The sequence below is a fragment of the Tympanuchus pallidicinctus genome, unplaced genomic scaffold, assembly GCF_026119805.1.
Source record: "Tympanuchus pallidicinctus isolate F22 unplaced genomic scaffold, pur_lepc_1.0 scaffold3, whole genome shotgun sequence".
In the NCBI taxonomy this organism is placed as follows: Eukaryota; Metazoa; Chordata; class Aves; order Galliformes; family Phasianidae; genus Tympanuchus; species Tympanuchus pallidicinctus.
This window is the reverse complement of record NW_026294747.1, coordinates 47,286,564-47,313,146: the sequence shown is the minus strand read 5'-3', so window position 1 is coordinate 47,313,146 and position 26,583 is coordinate 47,286,564. Positions and strand designations below refer to the sequence as shown.

Here is a 26,583-nt window from a genome sequence, read left to right as displayed (position 1 = left end):
CGGTAACCCGAGCCGCCGGCGGGGCGCGGCGCACCGGGGCTCGTCGAGCGCCCTGCCCGGCCCCGGCAGCCAATGGGGCAGCGCGGGAGGGCGGTGCTCGGCCCCGCGCCGCTCCGCTCCGCCGCCAGCAGCCGCCGCTCGCCGCCTCCTTCGCCACCGCCGCTCGGTCGTGCTGAGGCTGGGTCTAGAGCCGGGGTCGGGCCGCGCCTCCCTGCCCGGCGGGAGGTGGAACCAGCCCGGTGCTGCCGCCCTTCCCCTCCCTCCTGAGGGCTGAGCCATTCCGGGAAGGCGCCGGCTCCCCCGCCGCTCTTCGGCAGCGCACCACCGGCATCGGCCGCCGCCGCGCAGGGCTCGGCCCCACGTCGCCGCGGGTTTGGGGGCGGGCAGCGGCCGAGCGGGGCGGCGGCAGCGGCAGCGGCAGCGCGGAGCCCGTTTCTCGTCTCCCACAGCGGGGCTCGGCGGGCAGCGGCGGGAGGGGCGGGGAACAAGTGGACGGAGCGCCCCGGAGGAGGGGGCCGGTCGCCTCGTAGTTGTTTCGCCCAGGGTAAGTTGGCCGATCCCCTGCGAAGGCTTCGCTCGGAGGCGGCCGATTCCCCGCCGCCCCCAGCCCCGTGTGGGGGCGCGTCTTTTTTTTTTTTTTTTTTTTTTTTCTTTCTTCCCCCTTTGGATTGCTTTTTTATTATGGATTCTATGGGGAAGCAGATATTCCAGTCGGGCTTTGCTGTACCACCTTGTCCAGCACGCTACGGGGAACTATAATTTTTCTTCCTTAAGATGCTGCAGTGAATTTCAGTCCCAGGAAGTCAAGCGAACAAAAATAACCCATATAACCTGAACCGTTTGCTACTCTGTAAGAGCAGACACTTTCCAGGCACAGATGATGGCCAAAAATTCCCTCGAGGGGTCTAAAGAGGACCTGAGCAAAATTTCAGAGGAGGAGATGCTGAGGTGGGGCAAGGAAGAGCTGGTGAAAAGACTGAGGAAAGTGGAGAACGAAAAGATGAACTTAATGGTGGAACACGGCAACTTGATGAAGGATGTGAACCGGCGGCTGCAGCTCCACCTGCACGAGATCCGCGGGCTGAAGGAGGTCAACCAGAAGTTGCAGGACGACAACCAGGAGCTGCGGGAGCTCTGCTGTTTCCTGGACGACGACCGACAGAAAGGCAAGAAGCTGTCGAGGGAATGGCAGAGGTTCGGGAGGCACACGGCCAGTGTGATGTGGAAGGAGGTAGGCATGTACCAGCAGAAGCTGAAGGACCTGGAGGCGAGGCAGGAGACCCTGCTGCGGGAGAACGTGGAGCTGAAGGAGATGGTGCTGATGCTGGATGAGGAGCGGAGCGGGGCTGGCTCGCGGAGCTCCATCGACAGCCAGGCCAGCCTGACCAACCTCAACGGCGGCTCTGCCACCAGGGACGTGGGGGATGGGAGCAGCACCTCCAGCACGGGCAGCGCTGGCAGTCCCGACCACCACCACCACCACCTCCACCATCACAAGGCTGGCGACAGCAAGGCTGGAGCCATGCGGAGGTCCATGGATGACCTATCTGCGCCTCTTCATCACCGGAGCATCCCCAATGGTCTCAACGGTGAGTTTGCTCCCCTCGCAGCCCTGCCCACAGCAGGTGCCTTTCCCTGAACCCACCTCCTCTCGGCACGCACACCTGCCTTGTACTGGGGTGAGGAGTGCTGTGGGGGAGAGATCTTGCCATCCTCACCCCTGCCCTGCTGTGGAAGGGCAGCCAGGGGTGGTGCAGGGAGGAGGTCGCCGAGCTTCGCCTCGCTGCTTGGCTAAATGCTGCTGTTTGGGGTTAAGGCTTGGAGGCATTTATCTGGAGGATTTTGTTTTCTTGTTTTTTTGTTTTTTTTTTTTTCACATCAAAAAAAGCAGGCTGTGTTTTCAGTCACTGATTTTCCCATCTCTCCCTCCTGTCTCTTCCCCCTTTACATATTCTGAGTGACATTGGGCTTGTTTATTTGTTACTTGGATAAGATTGATAAAAGCCTAGCTGCGATTTTGGAAGAAACTGATGGAAGCATAGGGCTGCCCCATCACCTGTTATTGGCTCTGTGGGCTCTCAGGGCAAGCTGCCTGGCTGTGCAGTGCCCAAAAGTTTGAAAGAGCTGGGTCTTCATTTCCCCCTGTTCCTCTTCAGAAGCAGGAGGTTGGTTTGCAGGTAAGAGTCTGCTCTCGAAGGAACAGTGTTCACGATTTTGTGTAACCCAGTCATTAAAGTTAAAAGCGAGCTCCACAGTGAAACTATGCCAAATCTCTGACCGCTTGTATTCAAGCACATTTTCTCCTGTTGTCAAATAGTGGCCATATATATATTCCAATAATATATAATATATATAATAATAATAATATTGGAATATCTTTCAAATAGATTATTATTTTTTTCCTTTAAAATCAACAAGATCTATTTTGGCCAAGAGGTTTTGATGGGAGTCAAACCAACCATCAGTCTATTTAACTGTTGTATACAAGAATCCTTTTGATGTTTTTAATCCTCTTTTCCAACCAGGACAGGGCACTGGGATGGGGCTTCTGGATGCGTTGGCCAAATAACTGCCTTCAGTGCCCAGAGCTTTCAGTTGTCCTCGTGGGGCCAGTGAGTGCAGGGCCTTTTTTGGATGCCTTATGGCAAATGCCCCAAGAGGTCTGAGGGCACATGCACCGAACAGCCCAGTTTTCTAGTGGCACGCTTGTCCGAGAATCTGCTGTGCTCGGTCCTGCTGCCGCAGCTGCATGTTTCCACTCGCAGCTGGAGATGTTCCTGCCACCTCGCCCAGCAGTCAGGGCTTGCTGGTTGAAAGGGCGATGCAGTCACCAGATGTTGCAGGATACAGCAAGCATCTTTTTCTTTTTTTTTTTTTTTTTTTTTTTTAAGTGCTGTGTAAATCAGCCGTGTCTTGTTTGTAAAGCTGCAGATGGCCTCTGCTCCTGCGTTTTCATAAAGCCTTGCTGTTCAAAGAGGCCCAGAGAGCACCTGTCGGACGCTGAGTGTGCTGTTACAGCTTTGGGACAGAGGGCTTTGCAGTTCTGGTTTCTGAACCTCAGAGCAAATCCCTCTTTGGTATCGACTAATTCCGTAGGTTTTAGTGACTTTAGTTTCCCAGGTGCCGGGTTTGAGCTGAGGAAGATGCTCTCTGGGAAGTACTGAAGCTAACTGAACTCTTTACAACCAGCCTGGCTTCATTTCTGAGGCTGGGACAGATACGATCTGCACTTTCTAGGGTAATAGTAGATGGAAAGATGCAAACAAACCTGATTTCTCTACATAGGTAGTGAAGCTGTAAAAAGGCTTTAAATAGTTGTCTTCTCAGATAGCATCGGCATTCAGCGAGGCCATTTCCCTCAGTGTGCCTTTGGAAATTCCTGTGCATACATATGTAAATGTAAAGCTTATCAGGCCCCTTTTTGACTGACAGCAAGAAGTGTGGTGGGGAGGCTTGCTTGGGACCGAGTGGCAGTTTTCGTTTAAGCCTGTGACAATGTGGAAGAGCAGGGCAGGTGAATATGGAAAAAAATGCAGTAAGTCAGGTCGGTGGAGAAGCTGTCACTGCGAAGCCTTTGCGGCACCAGCTCCCTTCCATCCCTTTTGGTACCAACCCTGCTTTTGACCTCTGTCGGTTAGATGTTGGCCTTTTTATCCCTTTTTCCTAAATACCCAGGTTTTCTGCAGGACCGTTTCATCAAGTTAATGCTTTTCTGAAAGAACATGGGAAAGAAAGAGTGTGGGAGCTGTCTGTTAAATGCCCCTAGAATGGTGGCTTTTAAATGAAATCTTAGCAACCAAAGGTTGATTAAATATTTGTTTTCTCTTCATCAATTCTTTAGAAGTGAATTGGTAAACCAGGACTCTATTTATTGCTCACAGTGTACTAGCCCAGTGTGAGCTGATGAACTTCAGACTCTTTTGTACAGTTTGTACAGTGAATCCAGTGGAAATTATACTAGTTAAAAAAAGCAGAACTCACAAACAAACCTGGTTCATCTTCCCCTGGTTTATAGAAGTTTCTTTAATTTTATAAACTGGCTTTTTGGAAGCTGATACCTGCAACCTGATGACTGAAGATCTGCTCATGGATGATAACGTAATAAGCATAACTAATAGTGTGAAAGTAGTTAATATTAGATGACACATACAATCTTATACAATTCCGGATATTCTGCTATAAGCTGAGAGAACGTCTGTCTATTTGAAGGTAAATGGTCTTTTCATTCTCCGCTTAGTGACATGTGAGCTGGGAGTCTTGGTGGTAGGAGTATGGGCATCTCCAGACTGCATGATGAGAGCTGGCCAGTTGTATCCTTGTTGAGTGACACACCGCAGTTCCCATAAGCCTACCCACAAGTCCAGGACAGATACTGGAGCACAGTTGCGCTATTTTGCTTGTGAGTGCTTTGGCTTTACTTTGTGTGCATAGCAGGAACCTCTGTGTATGTGCACAGTCTATATGGACTTCCAGGTTAGGTAGCCCAGTTGGAGCTACTGCTGTTGCTACTGCCTTGTTTCTGCCAGAATAAAGTTTCCAAAAATCCCTGGAGGGGAAAAAGATACCAACAAAGACAGCTATAGTGGGGGATATTAACATTACTTGCAGGCTGAAATAAGCCTTCAGATCCCATGGGGGTATATCCCTGGACTGTAAGGTGTGTGGGAACACTGGGAGTGACTCAAAGCTCCCTGAAGCAGTGTAACAGCTCCCACTAATTTTAGCCTCCTCTAGATCTAACTGGAACATCTGTTTATCCAAAAACAATCTAAAGGAGGACAGTTGTCTTTGTTAGGATTTATGTGTACATCTGGGCGAGATAGAGAGAGCCTCTGTGCTTTTGTTGCCAGTTCAGAACGACTCAGTCCTCCTTGCTGATGGTTGCTCCATGCAAGTCAGTCCAGGTGGCTTGTGAGTCCTGCAGGCTGGCAGGGTGTGAGTTCTGCCAGTCTGGTGAAACGCTGCCGTGAGACATGGGTGAGCGCATGTTGTGGCTTTCCTCGCCTACGCTGCAAGCCCACAGTGATACAGATTGCTAGCTGTTGATGTGTCTGGGACAAAATCCAGCGCATGCATGGGAAGTTTTTTGGGCTTTCTTCTCCCCACCCATGCCATCAAGTAAATTTTATCATCACAACTTCTTATTCACTTGCTGCAGAAGCAGTTTGCTCTGAGTTCCAAAAATGGGTCAGGTTGTTGCCCTTGTCTCTTTGACTTATTTTCCAGTTGGATGAAATGGTTATTTATTTCTTTATCAATGTGAATAGGCTCTTTAAAAGAATAATTCTTAAAAGCATCAACATTTCAAAAATGGCCAGAGAGGTGTTGAGGCAAGTGATGGGCACAGCAGATAGCTTATCATAGCATAGACATTAATCTCTGGCCTATCGCTACTGTCTGCTATGAGGGAAGAGGAATGGCCTCTCTGGATGAGAGGGTGGGAAAAGCTCTAGTTCTATTGATTCCCACTTGTAAATGTCCACATGTTTACCTAGAGGGTACAATATATTACATTTAAAATGGTGGCAAAGAGAAATAGCTGTTCCCTGTGGGTTAGTATTGATTGGGTGTACAGCCACTCTGTACTTCTTCTCATACCCTTTAGGCCAAAGTCCTTTGTTTTTATTAGTGTATTTATAATCAATATACATATTATTTACTGTGACATGTTAATGAGACCTTTGAGATGAGAACACGCAGAAGTGAGGTTCATCAGATCTAAGTTGAAGTATCTACAACATAGGCTGTAACATCTGTGTCTCCTTGGGCTTCCATTATAGGCCATCATGGTGACATCAGTTATAAGACTGAAATGTCTATGTCGAAGCATTGTATTGTATGTGCTCTTTGTACTGATGGGAAGGCAGCTTGGATGGTTAGTTTATATGCAACCATGTAGTCAGGTAAGAGCAATTCTACTAGAGGAGCTGTGGTGACCGTGTTCTACTCTTCCAGTGCAGCTGTGCTAGCACTGATGAAAGACAGGAGATTCACTTTTCCCAGTAAGTCAGATGTCACCTGCAGTGCTGACTGTCAGAGCTCTATGGCCCGTGCCATGATTTAACTGTGAGACAGAGGTTTGGCTACGTGGCTATTTCATAGGTTTCTTATATCAAGAATGCTTTTTGTCCTCTGAACATTGCTTTAATTTTTCCTGATATTACTATATTTAAAATGCTAGTATTTCTGGTATTGTAGGCCGCTACATACAGATTCCTTCTGTTCGTACAAGGAAACTCTCCCTGGTCTAAATGTAAAACCTCTGTAGAAATGCCTCTGCACTTCTTCTGTGAGTTCGTTGAGTTCTGTTTATAGATTTATGAATACTGATGTCTTGGACACTAAGGGTACAGCAGTTGTTGGCTTTTTATTCAAGAGTCTTCAGCTTTATCACTGTCTGCTCTAGCCTTCCTGCATGGTCACTGAGTGTGTGCCAGCCCTAATTATGCTTTCAAATTGAAGGATAGCAAGGCTTAAGAAACTAATACAGTGCACTAATATTGGGCCACGTATGGAAATATGGTCTCTATAGTAGTACATTCCAATTTTGTTTTCCTCTTACAACTTGCTGAAAAGTTATCATGTTCTCAGCTGTCCCATTGAAGGAAAACTTGTATTGATTAAAAGGTAAATTGCCATAGGCCTTTGATGAAATTATCCACTTACACTTGTCAAAAGCAATCAAAATAAGGGGGTTAAATTTGTGTTGGTTACATGTAAATGATTTGGTCCTCTGGAGGCATTTCATCAAATAAAACTGAGGATAAAATTAAATATTGATCTAATTAAGTGGCAGGCATGGGAACCCAAAATGCAGCCTTGGCAGGTATTGCACTCGGTGTGCGTGAAGGGTTGAGGGGCATGAGAATCATTGCTTCTGAAAGCTGAGGGTCAATGCTTACACAGGGGTAAGGCTGCCTTGGAAGTATGGAGAAGGAAGCTCAGCTTGCAGCCCGCCATGGCCAGAGTTGGGCCTTGCTGGCAACTCACACAGATGTGTCTGCAGCCCGGCATGCCGGTGTTGTCCTCTCAGCCTACTGTGTTTGAGCTGCTCTTTGGAGAGTTTTCTGGGAGCAGAGGGTGGTTGATCTCCCTGATGGACAAGACGCAGGTGAGACACTTAAACTGGCTAAAATGCTGTGATGTGTCCCACTGCAAAACACACAGCATTGTTAGCATGGAGCGGGCAAGTTGGGGGCCGCGTATCCATTTTTTTTCCTGCGAATTAGCAGCAACTGGCTAGGTTTGGTTCTGCATTCTGTATTTTTAACCTGACTTTTTGTCTGCGAGCCAGAATTCATCCTGCCCTGTCTCCAAATGTCATCATCCCCTTGTGGTTAACTTGCTGCAATTCATGAAACGCTTGGCTGCCATAAATAGTTATGCGCAGAGGTTCCTCCGCACGCGGAGCGGACAGAAATTCGCAGGCAGCGCTGCTAGGCACTCGCACACTAACATGTCCACCAAGAGAAAGTTGACCCACTTCTGCGAATAGATAACTCCTGGCAGAAAAAGTAACACTGTCTGAGAGAATCTGTCTTTCCCTTGCCTACTGAATTGTGAAGCAAAAAAAAGCAAGCGACCTCCATCTTCTGAATTAACAGCACTTGGAGCACAGTAGTCTCCATTGAAAGGAGAGTGTAAATCAGCCCTTGATCTGAGGAAGGCTTAAAATGGCCACAATTCATTTGTGATTTTTTTTTTTAAATATAATGAATGCTCTTGTTAGTGAATAAGATATGTGGAGTTCAGGACTCAGCTGCTCTTAGACATTAGGAAACATTTATCACCATGGCAATTGAGGGCTGCTGTACAGGTAATTTTGTACGCTTTCATGGTGAGTCACGTCTGGGCCAAGGCCATTTATGTCATGTTACTTCAGTCCCCATGCATACAGCTATTCCCCTCCTTAAGTTGCTTGTTGCCCTGGTGTTTGCCACTCTCCAAAAGCTCAGTACATGTGCTAACTTCTTATGTCCCCAGGCAGTGATTCAAGGAGATCTCCTACTCAAGGAGATATTCAAGGAAAGGTGCAATCTTCATACCTGCCAAAATGAAGGTTTTCTGAGAGCCAAAACTGAGGGTGCAAGTCCACCCCTTCCTGCACAGATTCTGTGGAGCACTAATGGCCTCATGAAGCCTGTCTGTGGGAAGCCAGCATGTTACTGCTGTCACTGTGTGCCTTCACTGTCCTGGCCAGCCGTACCCAATGTTCACCTTGCTCAAGGATTCTCCTGCAAAGGTCTTTATGAAAGATCATTGCTGGTGAGGTAGACTACAGGTTATTTTATTGGTTGGGTTCGAAACTGGGAGACTAGCTCACCATGTGCTAAGTGCTGTCAACAGTACTGTTGTGTCACTTGTCTTGGCAGTGACTATAGATGCTTGGCGTCCAAGGATCTCACACTCAGATTGAAGCAGTCCTGTATCTGGTGTGAATTATGGTGTTGTCTGGGCTAGGAGATGTGGTCTTCTATAGGCTTGCAGGAGTGGATGTCTCCTTTTTGTCTGCTTTGGGCATGGTGAGAGATGTCTGTGCTGTCTGAAGAGGAGCAAGCCCTAGTGATGATTGCTGGGCTTATGGTATCAGGGCATTGGCCAGCTGTAAATTGCAGTTGAAGGGGTGACATGTTATCTGTCTTTTGTAGTTGTGTCAGCCCAGGCTTGCTGGCAGAATTAGTTCAGTCAAATTAGGACTGCTCTGGAAAGCCCTTCAACTCCATCCCCCAGCTCCATGCAGCGACACTCAAGACTACATGCTGATGCCTTTTTCCCCATTTCATCCAAAAGCTCTGCTGCTGTGGTTTCTTTCTCAAGCAGGGAAGTTGGTGGCCTTTGAATGTTTATGGAAGGCAGAGAAATACTGTATGGAACATTAGACACATGTTCTACATGTTCTTCTACATGTTTCAAGCTATCTCCAGGGCAGTAGGGTGCTCCATGGCTGCCATTGCCTGGGGTTTGGCAGCCTTGTCTGCCTCTGCCTTCTGGGCAAGGAAATGAAGCTGTGTCGTGCCAGGAGCTCCGCTTTGGTGCAGCGAGGAGAGCTGTGACATTGTGCTGTCCTCTTGCTGGGGAAGAGAGCAGGCAAAAGGACCACTCACAGTAGATCAGTAAAACAAACCACTATGTTAGAGAAAAAGTAAGCCTTACAGCATTTCCAGTCCCCAAAGCTTATTATTTCTATGGAAACCATTCCAGCAGGAGGCTTGCTGTCAGTATCTTTTTATGACCTATTGGAGTTGACTAGATTTAAAAACTGTTTGTCCTTCCCTACGTCTTCTGCCCTGGATCATCTAAAGACAGGTTGCTGTGTATCATGAATGCAAGGTTAAAACCAGCATTCCTGCTTTCTGACTCTCCATTAAGTGCTAAGCAGTCCCTCGAGGGTTTGCAGTCATCTTTCATGTGCAGTTTTTTACTAGCTAAGGTACATTTCATTCACTTTGTGACACTTATTGATAATGTCTTGTCCTATAAATGCCACTCCTGTCACACTGTGCTCTTTGAAGGATGGCCGTGACTTTGTATCAGACTGTGGACCATTTAGTAGTGTGGTACATCTCAGTGCCCTCAGAGATGCTGCTTGACTTGGGCTGAGTGAAGACTTCAGCTCTTTACACTTACTTTTGTTTTTCATGCAACGGAGATTCATGTTTGTGATCTTCACAAATGAATACAATCTGTCCTATTTAGGAAATAGTCTGCTTGATTCTTGTGTAGATCTGGTTATATACGTGTAGCTATTTACTACTTTTGTTTTCACTGATTTATTCCCACTTTTGTTTTTAGGGGGATCTACTGGAAATGGCTCCAGAGCAGTCTACAGGAAAGTTCAGTTTTGTGCTAGAGTAGAAGGGTCAGGTGCTAATGGTATCAATAATTAAAGCAGAAACAAAACAATCCTTATCTTTTTCCAGTTCTAACAAAGGTATTGAGAATCTTATTATTATGTGCAATCTTAAAGCACTTTTGTGATGAATAGTGTTCTTTTGTCTTCCTGGTTTCCTTTTCTTATCTCCCTTACAGGGGCTTGCAGTCTCGTATTTATATGTTTCCCGGCAGCTGAATATAACTTTGATCTATGCTTTGGATCTGCAGAGCTTTTAATCCCTTTCTACTGAGTTAAAAGCTTGTTTGCTATTGAATGTGATACGTAGTTATTGGTTATATGATCTTCTCTAGTGGCTCATGCATCACACACGGATGGCATGTTGTGAAAAACTGATAAAATGTCCTCTTGTTCATTTTGCTGTTTGCAGCTCATATCTAGAGCAGAGGTGAGTCAGTTATTTGCTGCTGATACACCTGTCCTTTGCTACCATGTGTACCTATGCTCTTGCTTTCTTTATTTCAGTTATTTGGTCTTCCTATCTCAGTGTTGATTTTTGAGGCTACAAACCAGGTGGGTATTTCTGCCAGTGCAGGAAGCTTTCTGTTTGCCAATTCTGAAAGCATTTCAGAATAATTTTTTCCTAGAATTTTGTCTTTTCATTCTCTTAACTGCTTGCAGCACCTCTTAAAATATAGGGGCCAGTTTTTAAAGCTTGTGCGATCATTCCTCTCAATGTCCTCTAACACGAAGATGCTGAGAGAGCTGGGGCTGTTCAGCCTGGAGAAGAAAAGGCTGAGAGGTGACCTGATAGCAGCCTTACAGTATCTAAGAGGGAGCTAAAAGAGAGAAGGGGGCAGACTTTTTAGCAGAGTCTGTGGTGACACAATCAAGTGGAGATGGCTTCAAGCTCAGGCAGGGAAGGTTTAGTTTAGATATATGGAAAAAATTACTACAGAGAGGGTGGTGAGGCACTGGAACAGGCTGCCCAGTGATGTGGTTGATGCCCTATCCCTGGTGATCTTCAGGGTGAGGCTGGATCAGGCCGTGGGCAACCTGATCTAGCAGTGGTATCCCTGTTCACTGCAGGGGAGTTGGACTAGATGGCCTTCAGAGGTCCCTTCTAACTCTGATGATTCTACGATTCTATTCTATTAAAATATACACTTTGCGGAGATCTTCTGGAGTGGTTGCAGCTTCCACTTAAAAAATCATCATTCCTGAAGTTTTCAGTCTTCCAGGCCACAGTGATGCAGCTGCATGAATACAGATGTATCCAGTTGTCTTCTGGAAGATCTTTTTTACATTTTGTACAGATATTTTCTCTAGATTCCATTGTGTTTACTAGTCACCCAGTGCTCATCTTGAAGCCTTCTGTAAAAAAATACAGCGCTCTTTTTATGAGGTCAGTTACTATGGCTTTGTTTAAGGGTGAGCTATAAAATAACAGAAGAAGGATGAATGCTTTTCAATTTGCAGTGCTGGATCGGGACTCCAGATTTGATGCGTTTTCTCTGTAATTCGGCTTGTGATGTAGTGTTAGGTAAGTCTCTGGTTCTCTTCTTATAGAATCAGAATGATAAATTTCCTTTATCTTCTCCAATGAACTCGGGTTGTTGGATTGTTTGTAATGTTTGTATAGTGCTCAGCAGAATGAGACCTTACCTCAGACGGGGCCTCTCATTATTGCTATGATACCAGTGATAACAAACACCTCGGGTTTTCAGTTATAATGAGCTAGCAAGGAAGGAGCAGCCCATAAAGGAGCTAAAACTCCAGACTCTTGTAATTCCTGGTTTGGAATACCTTCAAATCCTGTTTTGACTTCACTAGGATAAACGTATTTTACATGCTGGGGTTCTTCTTTCTGTTTCGGACAGCAGAATGTTGAACTGTGAACAGTCTCCAGACAACTGTAAAAAATAGAACCTCACTGAATAATAAGTTCTGTTCCCAAATTAGAAGATAAAGAGTAAAAAAGAGAAAGGACATTATTTACCTTTTCACAGCTAGACCCCAGCAAGACAACAGCAGAAAGATGGTTTGCTTTCTCTGCATTATCAGAACAACAAATTACCTTGATACCTTTCAAAGAGTTAGGACAGCATTTGTTGTATTTTGGCTCATCCTATTTGCATTGCTCATGCCATATTTATGTATTTGGTGTCATGTTATATATTTAAAATGCTGGTTATCCAGAAGCCTGGTGTAGTTTTGGCTGAGGAGCAGATCCACGATTGAAGATGAGTCTTCGTTGTGTTGCTCTGTTTCAGCTGAAATAAGCAGAGTCTTTGTCATAATTGCTGAAGACACCTTTCCTCTTTCAATTAGATTCTTACCTGTTCCCTTGATTGCTCTATTTCTGACTCCACTAATTTGGTAACTTCTAATAAGCTCTGACTAAAAAGTCATCAAAGTCACTCTGGGGTGTGAACCCAGTGCTTCTTAACCACCTTTGGCTTTTATTGCCATTTGCAGAGTGGAATTTGTAGGGAGGATCTGTTTGTCAGCCTATCACCCAATCATTAGGAGGGTGACAAGACCACAGTAACTTTTCCTTGGCAATTATGTATGAAAGGTTGTCAGTGTGAGTAGTATGGGAAGTTAAAAGCCTTAATTTTCATTTGGAATTGAAACCCTAATGACTTTTCACTCCCACAGATCATAAAGCTCTTGCTTCAGCCCCGAGTTGACCAAAAAAAGAGAAGGGAGCTCTTCTATTTCAGACTTTTTGTGGAGTTTTTTAAATGAAAAAGCAGCTTTATGAGTCACTGTTCTTTGTATAAAAGATAATTACTGGAATACGAACTTAAGAAAAATGGCATTTTATGATTTTATGGCTATCCATGCAGTGCAAGCTTTTGCTTTCTCTCTTTTCAATTAGGTTAAACAGGACTAATTATATTCCTGTTTGTTGTTTGCCTTGTGCACGAAATGTTTTCTATATGTAAAGCTAAGCAGCAGGGGCCGGAGAGGGAAGGATCACCCTGAATGAATACTGTTTAATTATTTAAAATAATGGGTGCAGATCCTGTGGGTTTGTGGGTATTGTATTCAGTCACATCCATCCCTTGCTTGAATCGCAGTAAGGAATAGAAACTGGATCACACAAGTCCTTTTGTTAACCCTAAGAAGCATAATTACATTCCTTTGGAAATTTGTTCTTTAAAACGGCATTTGTCTAAGCAGCTATGTTGTTTAATCTGTGCTTAAATTTAAGCTATGTACCTTGTGTATTTTTTTTTCTTTCTGTAAGCATGGGAGCATTCTGTAGCAAAACTATGTGCTGCCTAAGCAAGTGGGAGCCAAGTGTGGGTGCAGAAGTGCAGGTGGCACATACAGGTCACAGCCCTGCTTGGCTCTGCAGTAGTAGATCAATGGTTTGCAAAATAACAGGTGGTCCTGGGATCTTACTTCTTAGGGATCCACCTGAAATACCTTGACGAGCATCTTCTGTTTGAAGGACAGGTGCTCAGACTTTTCAGAATATTAAATATTCTGAACTAGATTTAGACTTTGCTTTTGGAAGTGAGTAGCTAATTCTCTTTGCCTTGTGGCTCTGTACCTGAGAAAGTGTTGCTGCAGAGTTATATTGACAGCATAGGTCCAGTGAGCTTTGCAATCCCACTGTTGTGCAGTCAGGTCTGCTCACAGACCTATAAAATGAGGAGCAGATCATGTAAACAGCAGCTGATTCAGTTGTTCCCCATGTGGAAAGGCTTCTGTTTTTCCTTTCAGCCCATTACAGCATCTTGCCAGGTTGGACACAGAAGACGGAAAATCAGCTGTCCTGTTCTTTCATTCTGTCTCATTTGGATAAAAATAGAGGACTGCCTTTTATTGATTTGTTTTTTTGCAGTCCGAAGTGAGGAAAACACAATAGTTTTGGGAAAGGCTTGGAACTGGCCCCATAAGAGGACTGTTATGTAGAGGGTAAGACTCCCTGAATGTTACATTTAAGGGCAGCAGTGCTTTTCTTTTTAAATGACAGGTTTAATATCTGGATTTAAATCAAAGCTAATGAAAGCAGAGGCCTTATTCTATCACAAAGGGTGTGCTTTGTTGAGCCCGAGGGCAATGTGGAGTTTGTCCTGGCACAGGGGCTGTGGAGGTGCCCATCCTCTGAACATACTGCAAGTTGCCAGAGAGCAGGAGGGCAGCTGGGGGAATAACTTCCTCTGAGCTTGGCTTTATTTCCTTGAATCTCATGGTGCCATTGTGCTGAGCTGAAAAGGGAAATGTCCTTTTAATGGTGGAAGAGTGGTCAGCAGAAACTGCCTGTCCAGTTCTAGGTAGAGTTGGAGACCGCTGGGAAAGGGTGCAGCAGGTGCCCAATGAAAGAGAAGGAGTAAGTGAGTTAGCCAAAATTGTGGTTTGGGAGCTAGCTGTGGATTTCAGCAGCCAATTTCATTCAACTGGATTGAACTCCCTCCAACACAGCATTGATGATGATGCCTGGAGGTATAAAGATTGTATTTTGATCAGCAAGTCAAAAGCAAGTCTACCTCTACTTATGAATGTGTTTCCAGAATTGCACACGAAGGAGATCTCATAATAATAATAATAATAATGGGCAGAAAAAGTTGCTTGAAGGAATGAGTTTCCTCTCTGAACACCCATAAAGACATAAACCTGGACCTTGCTTGCCTTCCTGTCTCAGCTTTCTAAAAATGTGTGAACAGATCCATTACCTGAGTTTGCAAGATGCAAATGCAAGATGATGCAAGATGACAGGAAAGCCAATAATGATGGAGTTTTGAAAATACAAATAGAATCGCTTAGGTTGTGTACGGTAACTGCTGAGTCATGGCCTGAAGCACTGATTGATCACCTGGGGGAAAGACCAGCTCAGCCCTGGGAGCACAGGTGAAGACAGTTCAGCTGTGTGACTGGAAGGGATGGAGCCTGGCTCTACCTGTCTTAGATCCCATTTATGGTTGACTGCCACTGGGGAAGGATTTCTGCTTGGAGATCCCTCCCTTGTGGAATTTTTCCTGTGAGCTTGGATCTGTGGAGGTGGGTGAGTATTCTTTCTCTGCTTGTTCCTTTTGCCATTTCACTCTTGCATCACCTTGCTACCACACTGATCTTTCCAACTGTAACAGGTTGGAAAGGCACCACATAATTCATTTGAAGAGGTGCAGTATGAATGAGAAAAAAGCAAGTGTGTGTCTTGTGCTGTATAGAGTTGACCCAGTTGGTTATTCTGTGATGAAGTCTGATCTGTATGTTACAAATGACAGATCTAGATTCTGAAGTGCTTATGATTAGATTAAGACTGTGTAGTAAACCTTAATGGTGCATGAAAAGCTGCTGGATTTGCAGTAATACGTACTTTTCTGCCTTAGAACAGCGTGAATAATGCTTTATGGTTGTGTAACTCCTTCCAGACAAGGAGTTTAGAAGTGCTTTGTAAACATTAATGAGTTTGGCCTCATAGCGTATTTATAAACCTGAGAAGTAGCATTCTTCTCCTTCTTATAGTTTGGACGTTGACTAGCCTAAGTATGTAAAGAGCAGGCAACATTTTCTGACCCTCAGTCCTGGGCCTTATCTGCAGGACTCAGCAGGCTTTGTCAAGGGCATCTGAGATATGCTCAGAAATTAACTGTAGTTCAAATCCAGCAAAAGGATTGTTGCAAACCTCTGGGTATCCATTATAAAGCAAAAAGCATTGTAATTATTTTTTGCTTGCCTTTTTGCTCTACAGCAGTAGAGGTAGAGGCTAATCCTCAACCAGGATGAAATCAGTTTGGGCGTTATGAATATCATTTCTTTCTCCAGAACAAAGAGGCTACGATAATGTGAATGAAAACTTCTGTTATCTTTACATGGGAGTTTCAGGTGGGTAAGGAATGTGAGGTCAGCCAGGACTGGGAGCAGATAATTGCCTGTGTCAAAGGGCAGTGAGAGTGATGCCTGTGAAAAATGCCCTGCAAAGTAGGTGGGACCAAGCAGTGTGATGGTATAGGCAGATTTTTCTCTAGCAATTTCTTCAGAGGTTCAACCAGGATGCTCTCTTATTTGTATGCGTTTATGTAATGGAACACTTTGCAACGTGAGCGTCGTGTGGATTGTAGATAAATCTTATAAATATTTTGTATGTGAACTTAGTGTGTTATGGATTTGTCAGAAAGGAGAAGTCTGTTGTTAGTTGTGAGTTAAGCATGTGCAACTGAACATTTTGGATGCTGCTTTTGCAGGCAAAATGTATTCCTAACCAGAAAATGTGCTCCAAGATCTTAATGCTTTTCCAAGGACTGTGGATTAGTGAGGCTCCCAGCAAATGCCTGCAAGTGTCTAGCTGTGGAAGTGGTGATCTTTATGATGCCGCCACAGATGTACTAGCAAGGACTGTTTGTTAAAATGAGCAGTATTTGTGCTGCTGGCTGTTCTCTCTTTAATCAAGGATGGTCAAGCCAAGAGACTAAGGGGCTCCTGAACCTGTTTTTCCAGATCTGGATTGGATGGGATGTTGATTATTGTGGAAGTTCTGTGGTAAGGATTGGAAACAAGAGGATGTCCATGTATTTTCAACAGAAGTTTTATTTAGAAGAGGATTTTCCCGGGAAGATTTACGTGTTGTTGATTATTATTTTGTTGGCATGCTGGAAACCTCACTAAGCTAGCTGGCACTTGAAAAAAGGTACAGATTCTTTTTCTTTTCACAGGCAATTGCCTTGTTTACTCTGTCTTTCCACATGCAGATCAAACTCAGATTTTGAGATGTGACCACAAGGAGGAAGGCGTATTTCTGAGGCTTTATACAGTTAGTGGAGTTATTTATACCAAGGGTGAGTTTGGTTTGTGGTCTTGTGCTGTGCAGTTTATGACTGTGTGGACATTGTTTGGTTTCATCAAATTGTTACCTAGCGTATGAGTGGCAGCTGAAGTCAAGCAAAAGGAAGATTTGAACTGTGTGACAATATGTGTTATCTGAAGAATATTAGTATTCCCTTCTGATGTGACATCCATAGACCAAGAAGTATGGGAACTGTCCTACATTGTGAGTTCTGGCACTGAAGCTGTGTTCAGTTTATTGCTCCACTTCTCAAGTGTATCCTACTGAATTTAAGGGAATTACAGTGGCTGTCTGTTGTGTGAGTGGCCAGTGTTTGTAGTTTGGACTTGTCTATTAAATGCTACACAGGCATGAGATCTTTTTTGTTTCCTTGCAACTTCTGGAACAGCCTAGCCTTAAGACTTCAGCAAAGAGCAAAAGCTTTTCTGAACCACTCTGTACTCATGGCTTTAAATAACAAACTTTGGATGATGAGCAAGAGATTTTGGTAAGGCAGAGAACAGCAGTGGAGACACTCAGATATTTCAGTGTGTGTCATGGCACCCTTGTGGAGCTGGGAACTGGAGCATCCAATAGAAAAGTTGGCTCTGCACTGCTTAATCTTACTAAGACGGCCCATAATTTGTAGTGAAAGATGTAGATAATGCAAGAAAACAGTTATTTATCTGGGATTAACCTACATAAAACATTTACGTTAAACTGAAACTAGGCCAGAATAACGTTCTTTTATAAATGGTGGTAAAGAATTGCAAATCAGTCCGAAGTCTTGCGAAGTCAGAAGAGCCTCTGTGGTTCCTTCGGTAGATTTTGTGCCCTGTTTGTAAGCTTAATGCTGTATCTGTGTCCATCGGTGTTTTTGTTGTGGAGAGTGAAGGACTGGTTTTACAAAGCAAACCCAACCCTGGTCCCACGAAACACTGAAGCAAGCATGCCAACTAAGGGGAGTGAATTAATAACATGTTTGTAACAAAGTCTCAGGTTGGCTAGTTAGCAGTCGCTATGAAGCCTGTCTGCTTTTCCAAATCCCTGCTCTGCTAGCAGTGCGTAAGACGTTTTCCTGGTGATTTATTGTGGTAGGAGATACAGAGTAATCCTTGGTAAATAGATTTATACATGTGACACTCTACTGAATGGGAGATTTATACTTTGCTGTTCCATTGCTGCTTATTACCATATGATGTTTCATTGAATGCAATTATATGTCTGCTTCTACTCTTTAAAGGCTAGAAAGGTTTCTCAGTATTACTATCTTCTTCTGCGCAGCAGTGTCTCGCAAAGAGTAATTTCCAAGACGATGGATGGGTTTGCAGTTGGTTTTGTCCCTTGTAGGCCTGGTTGTGTGAAATAAGCTGGGTTTTGGCTAAGGCTGTCTTGAATTTTAACAAGATATGTGATGCTGAAGGTGCTTCAGAAATTGAGCTGAACCTTGTCAGCTTCCTGAGCTCATCTCAGGCTCTTAGAAAGCTGATGAGATCCTCATAACTCTGGGAGGTCCTGGAGGACATGTAGATCTTTGCTGTTTGTCCTGGTTTCAGATGAAATGAAGTTCATTCATTATGAGTTTAGTTTAAAGAATTCATTATACTAACTGAAGAAAGGAGCACTTTCTGTGACGTATGGAGGCTATTTAGATGTTTATTAGGTAGTATTTTTCATCCAGTATATTTGGCACATGTCTGAATATTTCCTGCTGCTCTCTACTGTATTTTTATGGGGAAACATTTTCATTAAGTTCAAATTATTTTGTTTCCCACTTTGGAAATCAATATAGTGTGAAGTCTTCAAAGCAGTGGAATCTGCAGGGTATTTTACAAAGTCTAAATGTTTTGGGAGAAAATCTGATTGCTGAGGTCCACAGCAGAACTTCTCTTGACTTTAGAAGGAGTAGGATTTCAGTTTAAGTTTGCTTGGAACATTTCATTCCTGGCTGATGCATGTTGCGTCTTCAATGATTTAATTTCAGCATGGCTTTTAGAAACCGTGACCCTTTTTGTCCACGGTCAAGCCCTGTATTGCTGCACCGTAGAGCTCTGAGACCTCATTCATAAACATCTCTCTGAACGTGGCTCTTTATCCCCTGTCCACGGATGCGAGAGAATCCCAAACAATAGCAAGGCTGAAACAAAAGCAGGCATTGTCTGAGGGGTGCTGAGGCAGGCACTTGGAGGGGCCAGGGATCCTCTGCGGGCTGGGACCATTGTGCCTGTAATTGGATTTTTGCAGCCGATGGGAACGGGAGGGGACCTGCCGGGCCAGGGTTGCCTGCTGCAACAAACCCAGCCCTGTTTGGAGGTGGCAGATGACCTTTAAAGCCCATGCTGTAGAGCGAGGCCTCGTATAGTGCAAATGCACCAGGTTGCAACTTTATTAGTGATTAGACACAGAGATAAGCCTCAGCACATTGCCTAATCTGCAGAGCCTAATTCCAGGCATTGAAGCCAGGGACGCTGATACAAACACAAAACAAGTGCCTGTTCTATCTCTCAGCTGAGTGACTGCCACAGCCTTACAGAGAGCTTTTGGATAACCTGGGGCTGGTTCTGATAAGTGTTTGAAGTGGGGATGCTGGGGCAGGGAGACAAGTTGTGAAAGCTGGGAGAACAGGAGGAGGAGGGGTTATGTGCATATTGGTCATTGTCTTCAAACACAGTTTAATTTCTGTGGTGGCTAATGGGAAGAATATTTGCAGTGTGCAAGGATTTTGCAGGTCTTACCTGCAAAAATAAGGTCAGGGCTACAGCTCAAAGCAGCTTGTAAAGTGGAGTGTTTGGGGGAAATAAATTTCCATAATTCCATTTTTCCATCTGGGGAATTCCTGGGTGCTGTGGAGCTATTCAGAGTTGTCATTGTCATCTTTTGGATGGAGATCCCTTTTCCTGTGGGCCAGGCTAAAGTGTTAGAGGAGTTTGGACCATGCTGATTTATCCCTGTTGGATGTTTTAGGCAGTGGTGAAATCCTGATAATGTGTATGTGTGAATGGCCGTGGAAGATGTCAGAGGTTGTAAACAAAGATGAATCATCATAGGTCAAGGGTTAGGACTCTTCTTGACAGCACAGCAAGTGTGATGCTGTGGTATGCTCTGTTATTGGATTTCCTGCAAGGATTGCACTTTGAGGAGCTTTGGCCTCTTGGCATCCTGCTGCTTCTTGTTGTCCTTTCAGTGTAATGTGGGAGCTTCCAATTGGAAAATATACGTGTTCCATGTTACAAATATATGCATTGAAGTGTTTGGCAGATTTACACTGCAAATCCAGACAAGCCCGTGCAACCCTGTGTTTTTAATCCATGGCTTGGAAGTCTTTCTCCAGGAGCCACTGCAAACTTCCTTATCCTGGACTCTGTTGTGTGGTATCTGCCTCATCTTCAGGCCCAAGAAACAACTACACAAACATCATCTGAGAAAACAGTTTGCTAATGACCATACCCTCTTAACTTGGTTGATGAGATGAGCTTTCTCTGACCTTTATTTGGACATGCTGGTATTAAGCTAATCCCACCCAATCTCTGTAGTGACAAGGTGACCTATTTTTTTGTTTTTGAATCTTGTAAAACGATGTTGCTTACCTTACTGCTTCTCACTGTCTTTGTCCCTTGCCTTCAGGCAAAACCCATTTGGGATTCCTGCTTCTCTAGTTTTCTCTTTTTAGCCTTTCTTAACTGTGTTGTGACTTGTATTTTGGAACACCTGGCTCTGTATTTGGGGGTGAAAAGGGACGAGAAGCTTCATTTGCTTTAAAAGAAGTAATAGGAGATTACACTTACTCCCAAGAAATAGCAGAAAACAGAAATTTTCTGGAAGGAACCGAACTCCCATCCTTGTGATGTTATCCCATTTGATAAAAGGTGATTTGGAGATTCTCCACTGGGACCTGGGCTGAGGTTGGACTGTAGGTGAGTCCATAGCGGGCTCTAGGCCAGCATATCAGCATATCCCCACAGCTTTATATGGTTTCCCTCCTACCACCCAGCCAGGGCTTGTTATCTGTCTTTTGCCTCCAGGCTTTTGGAGAGAAGCCATTGACTTCCCTGTTTGTCAATGCCCCGCTTAACTAGTCTCCTCCTCTCGATTAAAAGGTGTGAACCTGAGGAGGAAGTTTCTTTTGCTTTGAGCAAATCTACCTGAGTTTTTGTGGTCAGAATATGGGCAGTGAATGATGCACACTGCATGTTTTGTGGTCACAGTGCATGTCCAGCGCCATTTGGACATCTTCCCTATGGGTATAAACTGAGTGTTGTTACACCAACTTTGTGCATCACCTTCCCTCAGGATTAGACAGCCCTGGCCTTGCCTCTGTGGGGCCACTCAGCTTCTCCTGACCTCTGTGAGGAGTGCACTGGAGCCAGCATTGGCCTGGAGAGTACTTTGTTCCCACAGCCCCAGACCGTGGCCTTAGTTACATAAATCTGTGCCTATAGGCAGCTTCTTTGGGCTTATTATAATGCTAACTCAGTTGAATTTCTAATTAGAGACCAGCGGTTTTGTGTGGGTATGGGAAGTCTGTGTAACTTTCTGGAGGAGTTGTCCACAGAAATCTGTTTCTGGGAGAGATGCTGAAATAAGAGCAGAGTCTTTAAAAAAGATGCGTGTAAAATAAAACAACTACTTTAATGTGCATGTGTATCAATTGCTGGTGCATCAGTTCAGATCAGCTAAGACATGGAAATATTCTGTGGTTTTTTTTTTTTGTTGTTTTTTTTTTTACTGGTTGATGTTTTAATCTGTTGATGTTTACAACATCAGCAGGAGATCTGTAGACACTACCTCAGATGTCTGTTCTGTGAAATGGTGGGAGGACAGTTTTAAAGCCCAGTGTGATTTCTTTGAGATTAGATGAGAGGGCTTCTTCTGATAATTTAAGGATTAAATAAAGACAACTTTGAAAGTACTCTGGAAGAGGGAGAATCTGAAGCAAGCCTTGCCTGACCCGTTGCTCTCTGTGAAGCAATCATGGCAATATCTCTCTCTGGCCGTCCAGCATTGGATGTGTTCAGAACAAGCAGAGCTATCATTATAGCCCATGCATTTTAATTTTGTAAAGTGGAAGAAGTAATGTATCTGCTGCCTGCATCATTCCCTTACTGGCTTAGGTTGATGATCTATTTATATTGCCTCTTCCATTCAAATGGGTTACGTTGCAAGGTTTAGTATAGGGAGTGTTTGTGTGTGCGTTTTTTGTGTTGGCATTGCAGTCTATCATTGCTCTAATGTACCTCTGGGGGAATGTGATACAATAGTTAATGCCAGCAAGGCTGCTAAATAATAGCTCTTTCAGGAAGGAAGTAAAGAATAATTTATGTATATGAAAACAGAGCAGGTATACAGAGAACAGTAAAAATAGATAAGATGTGATTTCATTAAAACAGTTAGCAGTGAGTGTGTGGAATCTGGAATGCCTGTTGGTGCCCTGCTGCTCACTGCTGCCTGTGTACCTGAGGCTGGTTCAGCTCCCTGTCAGCAGGTCGAAGGAAGCATCCTGCTAGGTAGGCTGCAAAAAATCTGTCCTGGAGAGGTTTTGTGGGGAAGAGGATGGTATCTGCTAAGTATGTTTTTGGCTCTTTGGCACGAGGGGTTCTTCTGGAGTTTGTTTATAGTAGGAATGAGCCTGCCTTTTCATCCTACCGAGGTTGGTCCTTCTTGTCTAAATATGTTTGTGATTAGTGCACTTAATTATCTGCTGGACACTCTTGGCTTTTGTTTGGATAGCCTTCCTTTGCATCTAAATGTAAATAAATACTGATGGAGTGGATCTGGCTCCATCTGGGATATGGAATTGAGTGCCTGTGCTGTGGCCGTGCTCCTGTGAGCTCCTCAAATAAACAGAGACTTCTCAAGGGCTACTGTGAAAACTCCCCCAGCACTCATTCTGAAAGTAACCCATAAATCAGACCGTCTCTCTTGCTTTTCCCCTTTGACATGCCACTTTTGATGGAGGCTTACTTCTGCGTCGTGCAGCTGAAATGTCAGTTTTTTGATTACCTCTTGCCTTTGGTCATATAGATGTATTATTTAAGTGTAAATACATTCACAGGAGAAGTGGTGTCCTGTGCCTGAGCTGTTAAAGTGATCACTGTTTATCTTGTCAGAGAAACTCCTTGCCCCTTATGCGGGCTGTGCCTAGCCCTCCCTTTGCATTTCAGGCATGCAAAGCAGGAGACTGCCCAGCAGTGAGGCTCCCAGAGCCTCTCCAGGAGGGAGGACATGAAAGGGAAGATATACCAGCCGCCTTCTTGTGCAGAAGCAGACCACCTACGTGATGGGGCACCTGGGCACATGGGTCAGCAGTATGTTTTCAGAAAGTGGATTACCTGTGACAGGGCTGCAGTTGCATTCCCATACCACAGGGACCAGGGCGTGTGCTCTGGGGCTGATGTAATGCTGCCTTGTACCTCTAAGGCACCCACTATCACCTTTCTACTGAAGTTTAGATTGTAATTTTAAACCATGGGAAAACTTTTTTTTTCTCTTTGAAGAGCCTTGTTATTCATCTGCAGGTTTTTCTCCTCCCTTGTTTCTCTGCTGACTGCATCTCGATCAGATTGCAGGGACCCCACGGTGCTGGGGGGGCTGCCCGCCCTGGGGGAGCGGATCGCTTTCCTGCAGGCTCCATCCTCATCCATCGGTGGCCCTGATGCTTTCCTGGGGGCAGGAATGTGACAGGCCTGCTTGACTTACGCTTGGATCAAATTAACTGAGGGTTTAGATGGGGATTTTTTGTGAGTTCACAAATTGCAGTTATGCCAAGGAAATACTAATTGCCTGCACTGTGCCTTCACCCTGCTTCACCTCTTGTGTATCTGCGTTCCCTCGCTGAATAATATCCCACTTCTCTGGGAGTGTAGTCAAGTGCTTGCTCTGTTTCAATGGAAAAGCCATTACAGTAACAGTCCTTACTATCTTATGTACTGCCAGGTGTTATTGGCACAAGGGAAGTCTGCACTTTAACAGATCCTTGGCTTAATAAATAAGTGAAAATGATGCCTGGTATCTTAGGGTTGTTTTTTTTTTTTTTCTTTCTTTCTTTTTTTTTTTCTTTAACACTATCTCTGCTCTCTTAGGAACAATGCAAATTCACTCTGAAGTGCTTGCATCTAAATAGTGCTCTTTTTTCCCCTCAAAATACTGGAATGAAGGAGATCTGATGGTGCATACCAAGGTGTAAAACCTTGATAACTAAAGCTACCAACGTTAAGACGAAGAACATTCTGCATTGCATTAAAAGATAAGGCTACAAAGGTGTGATGCTTTTTTTTTGGGGGGGGGGGGGGGGAAGTTTTTCTTAAGGCTGGAGCTGTGTTGGGTCGCATATTGATGGAGGGGGTTCTTGGTTGGATTCTTGACTCTTGGAGGGGATTCTAGCAGCAAATTTGTTGCTGCTAGAATTGCACCTGTGATAAATGCATGCTACTTTGTCACATATCCTTTTGTGAATATTGCAACCATGACCTCCTCCTTAGATGTTAGCTAGGTGATACAAAGCAGCTACTGAGAGCATCCATTTCATGCTTTGTGTCCTTTTCCTGGGGCTGTGGAGCTCTTTGCCAAACACCTTCCAGTCCCTGCAACGGTCAGGAGGTCTGTACCAGCTGTGGGTGTGTGGCCAGCGTGCTTCTCGCTCCTACATTTAAAAACAGCAGGAAGAAAACAACAAAACTTGAGCTTGTGCTGCTTCAAAGTAAAGGCTCTACAGGAGGATGTGCTTGGAATCTGACCTGGGGTCTGAAGGCAGATGTGAAGCAGTGGTCCAGGGCTTGCAGTAGGTCTCTGGCTGTCCTCGTGCTGTTTATTCAGTTACTGTTTAATTGAAAACTATGTTGGTTGCAGGCACATCTTTATTTGTTGATTTGTATTGGTAGAAGCTCTCTTTAGGAAATGCAGTGTTTCTGTTAGGGATGTAGTCTGAGTATTGGAGAAGTGTGGTTGTCTCTCTAAATAACAACTTGTGGCATGGCTTGCTCTCAGAGGGCCTCACTCCTGCCTTCCTTCTTGGGCTTGCTCCAGTAATAATCTCACAGCTACAAAAGCAAGAGTAATGTTAGTAAGCTTGAATGAATTAATTATGAGCATCTCCTACTAATGGAAAATAGATACCAAAAAATGACTTTGCCTTGTGAGGGAATTTGAGTTTGTGTAGCGTGCTTTGCTCTGATATGGACCCAAGGTTCAAGCACAGACCTGTTTGTGCACTGGTTGTTTCAGCAACAGAGAAGCCAAAGGGACAACGGGACATGGGTGGGATCCCATGAGGTTCCAGACCTGCATTCCTAATGATGGGGTAAGCTGCTACTGTTCTTCTGAAGGAGAAGAGCTCTGCAGATCCATTTATACAATGGGTTTGTAAACTTACCTTGGGCACCAGGCCCTGCAGGCCTGCTGACATCCAGGATTTGGTGCTTCTGTGAGGTTTTCAGCAAGAATGTTGGATTAAAATTCCTTGGAGCAATGCTGTCTTTCCCCCCGCCCCCCCTTCTACCTTGTTCTTGTGAGGCCCCACCTGGAGTGGCTGCAGGTCCAGAGGAGGGCCACAAAGATGATGCTAGGGCTGGAGAACCTCTTCTATGAAGGAAGGCTGATGTAGTTGGGCTTGTTTAGCTTGGAGAAGAAGAGGCTTCAGGGAGAGTCCATTGCAGCCTTCAGTACTTGAAGGGAGCTTGCAAACAGAAAGGGAACCAACATTTTACATGGTTTGATAGTGATAGGACAAGAGGGAATGGCTTTAAACTAGGAAAGGGGAGAGTTAGGCTAGATGTTCAAAATAATTTTTTACTCAGTGAACAATGAGCCCCTGGCACAGGCTGCCCAGAGAGTTGGAGGTGCCCCAGGTTGGGTTGGATGGAGCTGCGGGCAGCCTGATCTGGTGCAGGGCAACCAGCCCATGACAGGGGGTTGAGACTAAGTGATCTTTATGATTCCCTTCCATCCTTAGCTGTTCTATGATTCTGTGACTGAATGGTACTCAGGTGGAAAGAGCAGCAGATAATTGTGTATAATTGTCACGTTTTTTTTTTTTTTTTGAGACAGATAATTTTCATATATACTTGGATGAATGGCAACAGAAAAATCTTGCTTCAAGTGTGCCTTAATTAATACAAATGTTAACTGCTCTTACAAATAGGTTACATTTAAATGTCAAACGCTTGTTATTCATTGCCTGTGAGTCATTTTTCGTGCTTACATATGTGTGAATTGAGCGTATGTTCTGAAGCAGTGTATTATTTGAGGTCACAACTAAAAATAGTGAGCATGCATTGTTTGTTTCTCTTCAAGAATTAGAACAAATGGGGGAACACAAGCAGTTTGCTGCTGAGCGGCATTAAAAACAGAAAGAAGTGCTTGGCAGCGCAGGATATTCCTGGGTGATGGAGTTAGCAAGTTATAGCAGAAATTTCTCTTTAATTCAGAGCTTCCTTGTTTGTAAAGGCTGTGGTGAAACCACGGCTGCATGTTTGTGCTTCCCATGTAAAAGCCATGAATCAAAGAGGTGCCAGATTGAAGGGGGAAGAAGTCAAAGTGAGGTCATTTGGTTTGTTTTGCACTTGTGTTCACTGCTGGATTATTTTCTTTACTGCTAAAGAAACAGCAGAGCAATGGTTACTGGTCTTTGCATTTCAGTAGCCTTTGTATGGAAATAAGTGGCACCCAGTGAGGACAGCACTGACCTGACCTTCTGTTTCCCTCCAGCTTTGGTGGCTATGGGCAACACTGCAGATGTTGGGCCATGCCACATGGTGACCTAAGCCTGTCTAGCCCTCACTGTGCTGGGGATGCTATGCTCAAAGCAGTCCTGGAGGAGTCCTTGAAGCTATTTTGAAGTTATTTATCTGCAAGGGTTGGTGTTGGTTGTTTTCTCCTCCCCCCCCCCCCCCACGGCCCCCCATGCAGGAATACTTCAGTCACTACTTCTATTCTCAGATGGAAAGTGAGGTTTTCCAGCAGCGAAGGAGGTGGA

At 44.6% G+C, this 26,583-nt stretch overlaps 1 protein-coding gene across 3 annotated transcripts in view; it reads left to right on the top strand.

The window, feature by feature from the left end:
- Positions 1 to 505: 505 nt before the first annotated feature.
- CCDC85C (coiled-coil domain containing 85C) overlaps positions 506 to 26,583 on the top strand; it is a 101,207-nt gene continuing 75,129 nt past the window's right edge. Inside the window, exon 1 of one of the 3 annotated variants that reach the window (XM_052693371.1) lies at positions 506 to 1,589. In XM_052693371.1, coding sequence (XP_052549331.1) covers positions 878 to 1,589 — 712 coding nt within the window. In that variant the 5' untranslated portion in view covers positions 506 to 877. The remainder of the gene's footprint in view (positions 1,590 to 26,583) is intronic. The other 2 variants (XM_052693370.1, XM_052693369.1) reach the window with 2 other exon arrangements.